This window comes from Ascaphus truei, unplaced genomic scaffold, assembly GCF_040206685.1.
Source record: "Ascaphus truei isolate aAscTru1 unplaced genomic scaffold, aAscTru1.hap1 HAP1_SCAFFOLD_510, whole genome shotgun sequence".
Classification (NCBI taxonomy): domain Eukaryota; kingdom Metazoa; phylum Chordata; class Amphibia; order Anura; family Ascaphidae; genus Ascaphus; species Ascaphus truei.
In genome coordinates, this window is record NW_027456841.1 from 204380 (window position 1) to 218851 (window position 14472).

General features: G+C 47.8%; 1 protein-coding gene across 2 annotated transcripts in view; it reads right to left on the reverse strand.

Annotated features, from left to right (window-relative positions):
* Positions 1 to 5251: 5251 nt before the first annotated feature.
* The window catches only part of POLR1C (RNA polymerase I and III subunit C), a 53277-nt gene continuing 44056 nt past the window's right edge, over positions 5252 to 14472 (reverse strand). For both annotated transcript variants that reach the window (XM_075584241.1, XM_075584240.1), the window contains exons 7-9: positions 12571 to 12720; positions 12169 to 12285; positions 5252 to 7030 (exon numbers count right to left, since the gene is read on the reverse strand). In XM_075584241.1, coding sequence (XP_075440356.1) covers positions 6912 to 7030; positions 12169 to 12285; positions 12571 to 12720 — 386 coding nt within the window. In that variant the 3' untranslated portion in view covers positions 5252 to 6911. The remainder of the gene's footprint in view (positions 7031 to 12168; positions 12286 to 12570; positions 12721 to 14472) is intronic.

Consider the following 14472-nt stretch of genomic DNA (forward strand, 5'->3'; position numbering starts at 1 on the left):
AAAAAAAAATGTTTAAAAGCAGCTTAGTTATAGTATGGGGAAAGAGAATGATATTGTAATTTATTTATTTTTGGACCGAGTTTGCAGGATCAAACAGGTCTGTTTTGGGTTTTTATCTTATTTTTTTGTAAAGTTCATTTTGCTCTGTATCAGAGAAGTGTGAAATTATGTTTATTTATTGTGCTTTCTGTTTTTGTATCCATTTTAGGATAAATACCTCATAGTTTATGGGCGTCTACCAGCAACAGTACTGGGTACGTCTGGTCTGCTGCACCAGTACGGGTTAAATTATTTACCAAAGCTGCCCTCCCCAGAATTGGCCAATACCCACTCAGCAGAAATGCTTTAGATGGCATAGCCCCTATTATGGAGGAATTATTACAAGAAGGGGTTATAATCCCCACATGCAGTATCCAAATTACCTCTACGCAGAAACCAGTAAACACATTTCAATTCTATTTGTTCTAATTAGATGTTTGGAAATTGTTTTATGATGTTGGTAAAAGCTTACAAGCACATGATATGTCAAGGGACAAAATCACTGATTGTTGTATTTTTGAGATACCATGAAAAATTAATCCTGAATAGGGGTGTATGAGAAGCTCAATTTTTTAGCTCTAAGCTGCCTCAATTTGTATAGCAGTCAGTGTATACTAGAATCCAGCGAATTCTAACCGCTTTGTTCAATGGCATGTTGCAGAAGCCCAGAAAACTTTAGCTGGTTATAGCCAATATTAAGCAGCTGAAGTTTGAAATTGTTTTATTAATAATACAGGCATACCCCGGTTTAAGGACACTCACTTTAAGTACACTCGCGAGTAAGTACATGTGCCCAATAGGCAAACGGCAGCTCACGCATGCGCCTGTCAGCACGTCCTGAACAGCAATACCGGCTCCCTACCTGTACCGAAGCTGTGCGCAAGCGGGGAGACTATAGAGCCTGTTACAAATGTGTTATTTACATCAGTTATGCACGTATATAACGATTGCAGTACAGTACATGCATCAATAAGTGGGAAAAGGTAGTGCTTCACTTTAAGTACATTTTCGCTTTACATACATGCTCCGGTCCCATTGCGTACGTTAATGCGGGGTATGCCTGTACAATAATATTTAATATGTATTTCCATATTTCAATAGTGTCAAAAGTATACTCGGTACATCACAAAGCGTACAATATAAACGAGTAAGCATAAAGTCATATATGAAATCATTTTTCCTATAAAGTTAACTGCATATGTGATGTATTTTTTTTTATAACTTTTAACCATTACCTCTCCTTTCCCTCCAAAAGGGTGTCTCAGTTTGAACCCTGATCTATAGCCTCTCATTTAAAGAATGCAACAGTAGGCAATCCAGATTTTATTTTTTAAGCAGTAGCTATTGTCAAATTCATGATTGATATATATAAATATAAATATATATATATATATATATATATATATAATATATTTATATATATATCAATTTTTTTTTTAAATCTCAAGCTGCTGATGTTTTAAATACCATCATCCTTTATGTCGTACTGTATATTGTTCACATGGCATAGGATTTGCATATGAACAAAAGAGAGGATAATTTATATGATTTTCCATAACACACCTGTCTACATGCGGATGCCAAGACAGTGGTGAAAAACCAAAAAATTGTGTGCTGATACTAAATTATAATGGCTAAAAGTGCTCTCCTTGTGCTTTTAATGAAATGTTTAAGTTTCTCCAAACTTAGGTGCAGCTTATACAGTCTACCAAGGAGAATACAAAGCAGCATCATCGTAAGAAAAAAGTGCCGGCACCACCGTAAACAGCTAACAAAGACAAAGAATCATCAAGCCAGCGTTCTGACGGGTTTTCCCTGACCGCTGACCAACAGTTAGTGTATCTAGGCACAATAATCCTAGAACATTTAACCACCGAGGAATTAAGACTTCAGGCAAGGCCCGGTCTTAAACGAACAATTTGTTTTTTCAGGACTCAATATTATTATTTTATGCTTTAGAGTGTGTTTTTAAGATGTATGCCCCGCTAGGCAAGATCAGCCTACGTCATCCAGATGATGACAAGGGATGATCAGTTATGAAATATTTGTAATGTTTATTGTTTTGTGGTCACATCATTTTGCAGACAATCATACAATCTCGCACAATGCTACACAGGTTAATGGGTCACAAGGGAATATATACAATGATTCCGCCATACTCTAGTGGCCCCCAATGACGTAAGAGAGAATTATATTTAACCCCTTGAGTAGGGATACCTTACACTAATGCCGAATTTAAAAAAAAAATGAAATGTTAATTTGAATTTGTTTACAGGGAACTTTTCTAAACTTTTAAAACCGAATTCCACTGGTGAAAGAGGTTCCTGTAGGTGGATTTTACACTGGGAACAACAAATCAATTTATGGGTCAGGTGTCTCCACCAACCAATGAAACTTGTATGAAAATGTATTTACAGCCCTGAACTAAAAATTTACAGGGAGAATGTGGCCTTAATTTTTCAGCTTTAATTAGGATAGTAAAAGGTGCTTGCACAAATTCTAGTTTACCAATGAGAGTGTATTGGCTTTGTGGAAAATGGGCCTACAGAGTGTTACCATGTGGTTGGACGGGGTCCTGCTATCTAGGTACAGTTGTACCTGCCTTTACAATGACTAAAGAATTACCCACTGGCAGGATCAGGAATAGCAGAGCCACTTCCAACGCACAGGGGTTGAAAAGTAGTCTATGGAAAGAACAATTTTGGGCTAGCTTATTTCCTAATGTAGGAGTTGGGTTGCTATATGACAGGCTCAATGTACTTACAGATGTACTGGATGATGTCCTCAATCATACAACTACATCCATTAACTTACTCAACCAGGAACAGGTACAGATTAGATTAATGGCCCTACAGAATACACCCTTCCTTGAAAAAGAACGCTGTGACGTTCGAAACGCGTTGGATGGGTCTTTTGTCACATTAAAGTGCCCTTTTAATTATTTTTCGTTTTGGGTCCTTCCTGCTCCGTTTGTGCTGGTGCGCTTTTGGTCTCCTTTTTCCCTACAGAATAGAATGGCTCTGGACTATATTTTAGCATATGTGCCCTAGTTAAGGAGCAATGTTGTGTTTTTATTAGAGATCAAAGTGGTAAGATTGAGCATGAGCTAGAGAAGATCGCAGAGATATAGGAGAGATTAAGGAAAGGCGGAGATGAGAGGTGGGTTTTGTTAGGAATTACCAAGTTGGTTGGTTTCTTAGAAGCGAAACCGATGAATGGATTTGTCTGTGTGTTTGCTGTTCTGATTGTTTTGTATGTCTGTGTCATGTGCAGTAAATCCATACGGCAAAGCTGTGTAACACCCTCTACCCAGGCCATGCCACTGATCAGACACCACGGAAGATGCAATCTCAGAAGGAAAAGTCAGTCATCCTCAATGGAATACAGATGAAGATGATGGCAGAAAGACCAACCTGGCTGATATGATAAGCCAATGTAAAGGGGGGGTTAAGGCTGCACACCACAATATATAAACAAATACATACAGTTAACCGGTGCTGCTGGTTCAAGGAAGTACCTGCCAGGAATTTCCAAAGTACACTGAGGAAAAAGGAGAGATCCAGCGCTACACGGATTTCAAAATAATGAATTTATTGTGCCACACGACGTTTCGACCAACAGGTCTTTTTCAAGTGACAAGGCATACTCAAATGAGGGTCTACCTAGTATATATACCCTCCAACATTAATCAAACAAGTGTTTTTTCACTTGTTTGATTAATGTTGGAGGGTATATATACTAGGTAGACCCTCATTTGAGTATGCCTTGTCACTTGAAAAAGACCTGTTGGTCGAAACGTCGTGTGGCACAATAAATTCATTATTTTGAAATCCGTGTAGCGCTGGATCTCTCTCCTTTTTCCTGATATGATAAGCCAGCAGCTCTGTGAGTTTCCAGAACTATCAAAGTCATGCAAACTTGGGCCCTCCAGGCCAGCGCGACGTTTCTGGAGTTTTATCTGAATTATCCTTAAAAGACTATGTTTCAAGAATAAAAAGAGAGGACTGTGAAGATTGAGATGTGTGTGGCTCAGGCTATATAAAGACAGACTATCATCACCACCATTTTGGCCTAACCGCCATTTTGAGTGTTTGCTTGTATGTATGCTTATCTGTTTATTTGTGAATGTTTGATCCTGCAGAGTATCGCTCCTAGTTGTAACTCGCCCTTGTGTAATTCCTACGAGTCATGAAAGAAATTGAAGTTGCATTCGTAAGAGGTTTTTCCTGCCTTAGACATTTCTGCTGACCTTAGGTTCTGTTATCTGACAGATACAGTACACACAGAGGGCTAAACAGGGATACTCCTTAAAGTCAGAAGGTTAAGGGGCCCACATTATGGTTATATATAGGATAAGAATATAGCTTGTGAAGCATACTTATGTATTAATAAGTATTTTTGTATAAGTCATCATATTGTTATTTATCTCTAAGCCAGCCCCTTAAGGGGCGGATTACTCATTTTGAAATGTATAAAAATGTGATCCAAGCAATATGTTTTCAGAGGCTTGAGTTCATTTATGAATTCTCTCTCACTTGTACCTTGGTGCAGATAAACTCACGTTGATACTTTGAACCCTTGACTCATTGATTTTATTTCTACGTTTTCACAATAGTCAGGGCGCCATTCAACATCACGCAGGATTTGTAAAATAGGAGTAGTATCCCGTAAATGAGATTTAAGTTTAACAACTAGTGGCTGCAAATGTAAATCACTAAATTGAGACAAATTAGACGTTAATGATTGGATGCCGGAAATAATAGGATGTCCGGGTGGTTCCTGTAGACATTTGTGTATTTTGGGTATAATACAAAAAAAAGGTAAACGCGGGTTCAAAATATTAAGATACTCGTACTCCTCCTGCGTGATGGCTTTACTGGCAAGTCCCTTATCCAATAGGGAAACCAACTCAGAATGGTACTTACTTGTGGGTCCGTGGCAAGGGGGACATAGTAGGTTGTCTCCTCCTCCTCAAATCGAGTCGTTACTCTCTAACAATTTCAAAGCTGTTTTTTCTTGTCCATTTAAATGTACGGCTCGACTGTTCCAGATCAACGCAAGACCATTTCCACAAAGGTACTAACCAGGTGTCACTATCCACAGATCTCATATTACATCGCTTAATATTTCCTCTCTTCCCCCTCTCCCCCCCCCCCCCCCCCCAGGAATATATGTTCCCTCTACTTCCTCCACTCTAAAAACAAACAAAAAAAACGAGAAAGCCGGTTTAATACTCTGGGAGGGGAGAGTGATATATATATATATATATACATACACACACACACACACTCCCTTCTGCTTCTTGCGCAGGTGCCCTTGCAGAGAGAATCTGGTATGGATGGCAGATACAATAGATTTGTTCAAAACAAGGTTGGACATCTTTTTAGATGGGAAAGGTATACAGGGATATACCAAATAAGTATACATGGGAAGGATTTTGATCCAGGGATTAATCCACATGAAACAGAACATATAGTCCAAGATTGGTGCAACAGAAGAAATCCAGAGATATAGCAGATCTCATAACATTAAGGACATCGGATTCCTAGTTTGAAACTTATGTATAACTCCTTAAGAGCACTTGACAATGTTGTCATCCCAATAAGAGTTCATAAGCACGTGACTGCCAATTTGGCTTAAATCTTAAAGTGGGATTTATTGGGTAGTAGGGGGACACAAAACCAAAGGCTAGGGATCCCCTTTTCCCCAACCACACTCAGATAAAGTCACAGAACAATATGGGTAATGCAATAAGTGTAATATCAAAGTCCACTCACTGTTGATAACAGGTAGAAGGAGCAGGGAATCCATGTAGGCGTACAGCCATCTTGATTGAAGATCAGGAAAGGAACCCTCTAGGGAGGAAAGCGGAGCACAGCCCGAAACGCGTCAGAGTGGGTGGTTGGTGTATTTTTATGGTGTCTCCCCCCCTCTTTTGGATCATTAAAGGAGTTTTTAACCTCTAGTTTGCTGGTTCCTGCTTTTTTTGTCTCTGGGCTGTGCTCCACTTTCCTCCCTAGAGGGTTCTTTTCCAGGGATTAATCCGATTGCCAATTCTTGGAGTCAGGAAGGAATTAATTTTTCCCCTTAATGGGGTTTTTTGTTTGCCTTCCTCTGGATCAATAAGTAAGTATAGATATAGGATAAAGTATCTGTTGTCTAAATTTAGCACAGCTTGAACTTGATGGACGTACGTCTTTTTTCAACCTCATCTACTATGTAACTATGCAACCATGTAACTATGTAACCATGACCCAAAGTGCGCGGCGTGAGAGCGGCCGACCCAAAGTGCGCGCCGTGAGAACACATGACAATCTACAAAGAGAATAGTTTGAATGATTTTAACCCCTTGGCTCCCAGCAGCGCGGCGCGCTCACGCTGCGAGCGTCTCAGAGCAGCAGCAATGTCTGCAAATAACCCGATCCTGGAAACGTGGGCTGTCTGCTCGGACCACGTGCGCTCGGACCACGTACACTCGTCCTGCTGCTTGCAATCCTTTCCCGCTCCATTTGCTCCCCTCCCCCCGTAATCCCACGGCGCAGCTCATGTGGGAGCCCAGTAATATTTGGTGGTTCCGTTCAGTCCATATGGAAGAAGGGGACGTGCTCAGTCCATTTGTGACCACCATTAAATCAGTGGGTGATACGCAGTTCATCGGGGGGGTCCTCCCTTTGTTTTGTAAGGGCGGAGAGTCCATCTGGGATCCCCATTAATTCTTGGGGGGGGGGGGGTGTGCCACGTTCAATTCATCTCGAGTCCCCCCTTATTTCTCAGGGGTGTGCTCTCTTCACCTGGGGCCCCCATGAATGTTGGGGGGCATGCTCAGTCCCATTTGGATCCCCCCCCATGATTTCTCTGGGGGGGGGGGTGGCTCAGTCCATCTGGGCCGCATCCAGCTCGTCCAGGAACCTGCGACATTTCCCCATCAGAACCTTCACCGCCTCGCTGACCAGAACCTCCGCCGCCAGGATCCCGGTGGACTCTATGGAGACTGAAGAGACGTGATTACAGCGAGATGAGGCAGACTGCAGGGGTTACGCACTCCTGGGACAGTCCCATTAACCTATACACAGTCACTCACAGCCGGGAGAGACGTGATTACAGCGAGATGAGGCGGATCTGCAGGGGTTACGCACTCCTGGGACGGTCCCATTAACCTATACACAGCCACTCACAGCCGGGAGAGACGTGATTACAGCGAGATGAGGCAGACTGCAGGGGTTACGCACTCCTGGGACAGTCCCATTAACCTCCTATACACAGCCACTCACAGCCGGGAGAGACGTGATTACAGCGAGATGAGGCGGATCTGCAGGGGTTACGCACTCCTGGGACAGTCCCATTAACCTCCTATACACAGCCACTCACAGCCGGGGAGAGACGTGATTACAGCGAGATGAGGCGGATCTGCAGGGGTTACGCACTCCTGGGACAGTCCCATTAACCTCCTATACACAGCCACTCACAGCCAGGGAGAGACGGCGCTCACACCCGCAGTGACTGTACTACCCCCTGTGTGGGGTGTGTGGGGTACTTACAGCCGGGGAGATGTAATGTACGACAGTGACTGCGTTACCCCGTGTGTGGGTGTGTGGGGTACTTACAGCCGGGGAGATGTAATGTATGGCAGTGACTGTGTTACCCCGTGTGTGGGTGTGTGGGGCAGTTACAGATGTAATGTACGGCAGTGACTGCGTTACCCCGTGTGTGGGTGTGTGGGGCAGTTACAGATGTAATGTACGGCAGTGACTGTGTTACCCCATGTGTGGGTGTGTGGGGCAGTTACAGATGTAATGTACGGCAGTGACTGCGTTACCCCGTGTGTGGGTGTGTGGGGCAGTTACAGATGTAATGTATGGCAGTGACTGCGTTACCCCGTGTGTGGGTGTGTGGGGCAGTTACAGATGTAATGTATGGCAGTGACTGTGTTACCCCGTGTGTGGGTGTGTGGGGCAGTTACAGATGTAATGTATGGCAGTGACTGCGTTACCCCGTGTGTGGGTGTGTGGGGCAGTTACAGATGTAATGTATGGCAGTGACTGCGTTACCCCGTGTGTGGGTGTGTGGGGCAGTTACAGATGTAATGTATGGCAGTGACTGCGTTACCCCGTGTGTGGGTGTGTGGGGCAGTTACAGATGTAATGTATGGCAGTGACTGCGTTACCCCGTGTGTGGGTGTGTGGGGCAGTTACAGATGTAATGTACGGCAGTGACTGTGTTACCCCGTGTGTGGGTGTGTGGGGCAGTTACAGATGTAATGTATGGCAGTGACTGTGTTACCCCGTGTGTGGGTGTGTGGGGCAGTTACAGATGTAATGTACGGCAGTGACTGTGTTACCCCGTGTGTGGGTGTGTGGGGCAGTTACAGATGTAATGTACGGCAGTGACTGTGTTACCCCGTGTGTGGGTGTGTGGGGCAGTTACAGATGTAATGTATGGCAGTGACTGTGTTACCCCGTGTGTGGGTGTGTGGGGCAGTTACAGATGTAATGTATGGCAGTGACTGCGTTACCCCGTGTGTGGGTGTGTGGGGCAGTTACAGATGTAATGTACGGCAGTGACTGTGTTACCCCGTGTGTGGGTGTGTGGGGCAGTTACAGATGTAATGTATGGCAGTGACTGTGTTACCCCGTGTGTGGGTGTGTGGGGCAGTTACAGATGTAATGTACGGCAGTGACTGTGTTACCCCGTGTGTGGGTGTGTGGGGCAGTTACAGATGTAATGTATGGCAGTGACTGCGTTACCCTGTGTGTGGGTGTGTGGGGCAGTTACAGATGTAATGTATGGCAGTGACTGTGTTACTCCGTGTGTGGGTGTGTGGGGCAGTTACAGATGTAATGTACGGCAGTGACTGCGTTACCCCGTGTGTGGGTGTGTGGGGCAGTTACAGATGTAATGTACGGCAGTGACTGCGTTACCCCGTGTGTGGGTGTGTGGGGCAGTTACAGATGTAATGTACGGCAGTGACTGTGTTACCCCGTGTGTGGGTGTGTGGGGCAGTTACAGATGTAATGTACGGCAGTGACTGTGTTACCCCGTGTGTGGGTGTGTGGGGCAGTTACAGATGTAATGTACGGCAGTGACTGTGTTACCCCGTGTGTGGGTGTGTGGGGCAGTTACAGATGTAATGTACGGCAGTGACTGTGTTACCCCGTGTGTGGGTGTGTGGGGCAGTTACAGATGTAATGTATGGCAGTGACTGTGTTACCCCGTGTGTGGGTGTGTGGGGCAGTTACAGATGTAATGTACGGCAGTGACTGCGTTACCCCGTGTGTGGGTGTGTGGGGCAGTTACAGATGTAATGTACGGCAGTGACTGTGTTACCCCGTGTGTGGGTGTGTGGGGCAGTTACAGATGTAATGTACGGCAGTGACTGCGTTACCCCGTGTGTGGGTGTGTGGGGCAGTTACAGATGTAATGTACGGCAGTGACTGCGTTACCCCGTGTGTGGGTGTGTGGGGCAGTTACAGATGTAATGTACGGCAGTGACTGCGTTACCCCGTGTGTGGGTGTGTGGGGCAGTTACAGATGTAATGTACGGCAGTGACTGTGTTACCCCGTGTGTGGGTGTGCGGGGCAGTTACAGATGTAATGTACGGCAGTGACTGCGTTACCCCGTGTGTGGGTGTGTGGGGCAGTTACAGATGTAATGTACGGCAGTGACTGTGTTACCCCGTGTGTGGGTGTGTGGGGCAGTTACAGATGTAATGTATGGCAGTGACTGCGTTACCCCGTGTGTGGGTGTGTGGGGCAGTTACAGATGTAATGTATGGCAGTGACTGTGTTACCCCGTGTGTGGGTGTGAGGGGCAGTTACAGATGTAATGTATGGCAGTGACTGTGTTACCCCGTGTGTGGGTGTGTGGGGCAGTTACAGATGTAATGTATGGCAGTGACTGCGTTACCCCGTGTGTGGGTGTGTGGGGCAGTTACAGATGTAATGTACGGCAGTGACTGTGTTACCCCGTGTGTGGGTGTGTGGGGCAGTTACAGATGTAATGTATGGCAGTGACTGTGTTACCCCGTGTGTGGGTGTGTGGGGCAGTTACAGATGTAATGTATGGCAGTGACTGCGTTACCCCGTGTGTGGGTGTGTGGGGCAGTTACAGATGTAATGTATGGCAGTGACTGCGTTACCCCGTGTGTGGGTGTGTGGGGCAGTTACAGATGTAATGTACGGCAGTGACTGCGTTACCCCGTGTGTGGGTGTGTGGGGCAGTTACAGATGTAATGTATGGCAGTGACTGTGTTACCCAGTGTGTGGGTGTGTGGGGCAGTTACAGATGTAATGTATGGCAGTGACTGTGTTACCCCGTGTGTGGGTGTGTGGGGCAGTTACAGATGTAATGTACGGCAGTGACTGTGTTACCCCGTGTGTGGGTGTGTGGGGCAGTTACAGATGTAATGTACGGCAGTGACTGTGTTACCCCGTGTGTGGGTGTGTGGGGCAGTTACAGATGTAATGTATGGCAGTGACTGTGTTACCCCGTGTGTGGGTGTGTGGGGCAGTTACAGATGTAATGTACGGCAGTGACTGTGTTACCCCGTGTGTGGGTGTGTGGGGCAGTTACAGATGTAATGTACGGCAGTGACTGCGTTACCCCGTGTGTGGGTGTGTGGGGCAGTTACAGATGTAATGTAAGACAGTGACTGTGTTACCCCGTGTGTGGGTGTGTGGGGCAGTTACAGATGTAATGTACGGCAGTGACTGTGTTACCCCGTGTGTGGGGTGTGTGGGGCAGTTACAGATGTAATGTACGGCAGTGACTGTGTTACCCCGTGTGTGGGTGTGTGGGGCAGTTACAGATGTAATGTACGGCAGTGACTGTGTTACCCCGTGTGTGGGTGTGTGGGGCAGTTCCAGATGTAATGTACGGCAGTGACTGTGTTACCCCGTGTGTGGGTGTGTGGGGCAGTTACAGATGTAATGTATGGCAGTGACTGCGTTACCCCGTGTGTGGGTGTGTGGGGCAGTTACAGATGTAATGTACGGCAGTGACTGTGTTACCCCGTGTGTGGGTGTGTGGGGCAGTTACAGATGTAATGTACGGCAGTGACTGTGTTACCCCGTGTGTGGGTGTGTGGGGCAGTTACAGATGTAATGTACGGCAGTGACTGTGTTACCCCGTGTGTGGGTGTGTGGGGCAGTTACAGATGTAATGTACGGCAGTGACTGCGTTACCCCGTGTGTGGGTGTGTGGGGCAGTTACAGATGTAATGTATGGCAGTGACTGTGTTACCCCGTGTGTGGGTGTGTGGGGCAGTTACAGATGTAATGTATGGCAGTGACTGTGTTACCCCGTGTGTGGGTGTGTGGGGCAGTTACAGATGTAATGTACGGCAGTGACTGTGTTACCCCGTGTGTGGGTGTGTGGGGCAGTTACAGATGTAATGTACGGCAGTGACTGTGTTACCCCGTGTGTGGGTGTGGGGGGCAGTTACAGATGTAATGTATGGCAGTGACTGCGTTACCCCGTGTGTGGGTGTGTGGGGCAGTTACAGATGTAATGTATGGCAGTGACTGTGTTACCCCGTGTGTGGGGCAGTTACAGATGTATTGTATGGCAGTGACTGTGTTACCCCGTGTGTGGGTGTGTGGGGCAGTTACAGATGTAATGTACGGCAGTGACAGTGTTACCCCGTGTGTGGGTGTGCGGGGCAGTTACAGATGTAATTTATGGCAGTGACTGTGTTACCCCGTGTGTGGGTGTGTGGGGCAGTTACAGATGTAATGTACGGCAGTGACTGTGTTACCCCGTGTGTGGGTGTGTGGGGCAGTTACAGATGTAATGTACGGCAGTGACTGTGTTACCCCGTGTGTGGGTGTGTGGGGCAGTTACAGATGTAATGTACGGCAGTGACTGCGTTACCCTGTGTGTGGGTGTGTGGGGCAGTTACAGATGTAATGTATGGCAGTGACTGCGTTACCCCGTGTGTGGGTGTGTGGGGCAGTTACAGATGTAATGTATGGCAGTGACTGTGTTACCCCGTGTGTGGGTGTGTGGGGCAGTTACAGATATAATGTATGGCAGTGACTGCGTTACCCCGTGTGTGGGTGTGTGGGGCAGTTACAGATGTAATGTATGGCAGTGACTGTGTTACCCCGTGTGTGGGTGTGCGGGGCACTTACAGATATAATGGTCTCGCACCCGCGCCATCTTGACCAGGTTCTTTAACTCCTCGTGGCGGAAGATCTCCCGGCTGCACGTGTCCATGCGGGAGTCCTGTACACGGGCCACCTTCTTACCTACGCGGGAGAGGAGGGTCAGGCGTGGGGGAAGAGGGAGAGAGAGCACACACAGGGCAGCCATTAAATGTATCCCACTAAAAAAAACAGACAGGACCCAAATCTCAGCGTCCACATGGACGACAAACATACAAGGAGATGGTCACTGTTGGACCGCTCTGACCGGGACCTCTTGCTTATGCCGCCGGTCCCTCCCACAGCCGGGTTACAAGCAGAAGAGACGTATACAATGGGCAGCGGTCAGATGACTTGGCCCCGATCTGACGACCTCTCTCAGGAACGCACCATTTACAACGTCCACCGCGATGACCCCGGGTGAGAAGCAGCGCTGTAGGGTGTCTGCGAGGTCGCCCTCTACGGGGTGTAACAGGGTGATCTCGGGAAGCAGCCGGTAACTGGCCGTGGCAACGGGCGAGAACTTGGCGTGGTCTTTACCTGTGGGGGATAGGAAACATGCCAATCGTGTGGGGGAGCCTGACCACTCGCATCACCCCCAAACTCCGAGTATCCCCAGCCCTAAGCCTTGTTGTCCGTGGGAACACACGCTCCCAAACTCCGAGCACCCCAGTCCTAAGCCTTCCTGTCCGTGGGAACACACGCCCCCATACTCAGAGTACCCCCAGTCCTAAGCCTTGCTGTCCGTGGGAACACGCCTCCAAACTCCGAGCACCCCCAGTCCTAAGCCTTGCTGTTTATGGGAACACACGCTCCCAAACTCCGAGCACCCCCAGTCCTAAGCCTTGCTGTCCGAGGGAACACACGCTCCCAAACTCCGAGCACCCCCAGTCCTAAGCCTTGCTGTCCGTGGGAACACGCCTCCAAACTCCGAGCACCCCCAGTCCTAAGCCTAGCTGTCCGTGGGAACACACGCCCCCAAACTCCGAGCACCCCCAGCCCTAAGCCTTCTTGTCCGTGAGAACACACGCCCCCAAACTCCGAGTACCCCCAGTCCTAAGCCTAGCTGTCCGTGGGAACACACGCCCCCAAACTCCGAGCACCCCCAGCCCTAAGCCTTCTTGTCCGTGAGAACACACGCCCCCAAACTACGAGCACCCCCAGTCCTAAGCCTTGCTGTCCGTGGGAACACGCCTCCAAACTCCGAGCACCCCCAGTCCTAAGCCTTGCTGTTTATGGGAACACACGCTCCCAAACTCCGAGCACCCCCAGTCCTAAGCCTTGCTGTCCGAGGGAACACACGCTCCCAAACTCCGAGCACCCCCAGTCCTAAGCCTTGCTGTCCGTGGGAACACGCCTCCAAACTCCGAGCACCGCCAGTCCTAAGCCTTCTTGTCCGTGAGAACACACGCCCCCAAACTCCGAGTACCCCCAGTCCTAAGCCTAGCTGTCCGTGGGAACACACGCCCCCAAACTCCGAGCACCCCCAGCCCTAAGCCTTCTTGTCCGTGAGAACACACGCCCCCAAACTACGAGCACCCCCAGTCCTAAGCCTTGCTGTCCGTGGGAACACACGCCCCCAAACTCTGAGCACCCCCAGTCCTAAGCCTGGCTGTCCGTGGGAACACACGCCCCCAAACTCCGAGCACCTCCAGTCCTAAGCCTTCTTGTCCGTGGGAACACACGCCCCCAAACTCCGAGCACCCCCAGTCCTAAGCCTTCTTGTCCATGGGAACACACGCCCCCAAACTCCGAGCACCCCCAGCCCTAAGCCTTGCTGTCCGTGAGAACACACGCCCCCAAACTCCGAGCACCCCCAGCCCTAAGTCTTGCTGTCTGTGGGATGTGAAGATTGAGATAATGTGTGGCTCAGGCTATATGAAGACAGACTATCATCACCTCCATTTTGGCGCAGTAGCCATTTTGAGTGTTTGAATGTATGTATATTTGTGTATGATCTGTGAATGTTTGATTCTGCAGAGTATCGCTTCTAGATGTAACCCACCCTTGTGTAATTCCTACGAGTCATGAAAGAAATTGAAGTTGCATTCGTAAGAGGTTTTTCCTGCCTTAGATATTTCTGCTGACCTTAGGTTCTGTTATCTAACAGATACAGTACACACAGGGCTAAACAGGGATACTCCTTAAAGTCAGAAGGTCAAGAGGCCCACATTATGGTAAATTATAGGATACGAATATAGCGTATGCAGCATATTTATATATCAATATGTATTTTTGTATAAGTCATCATATTTTTTTTATCTCTAAGCCAGCCCCCTTAAGGGGCGTATT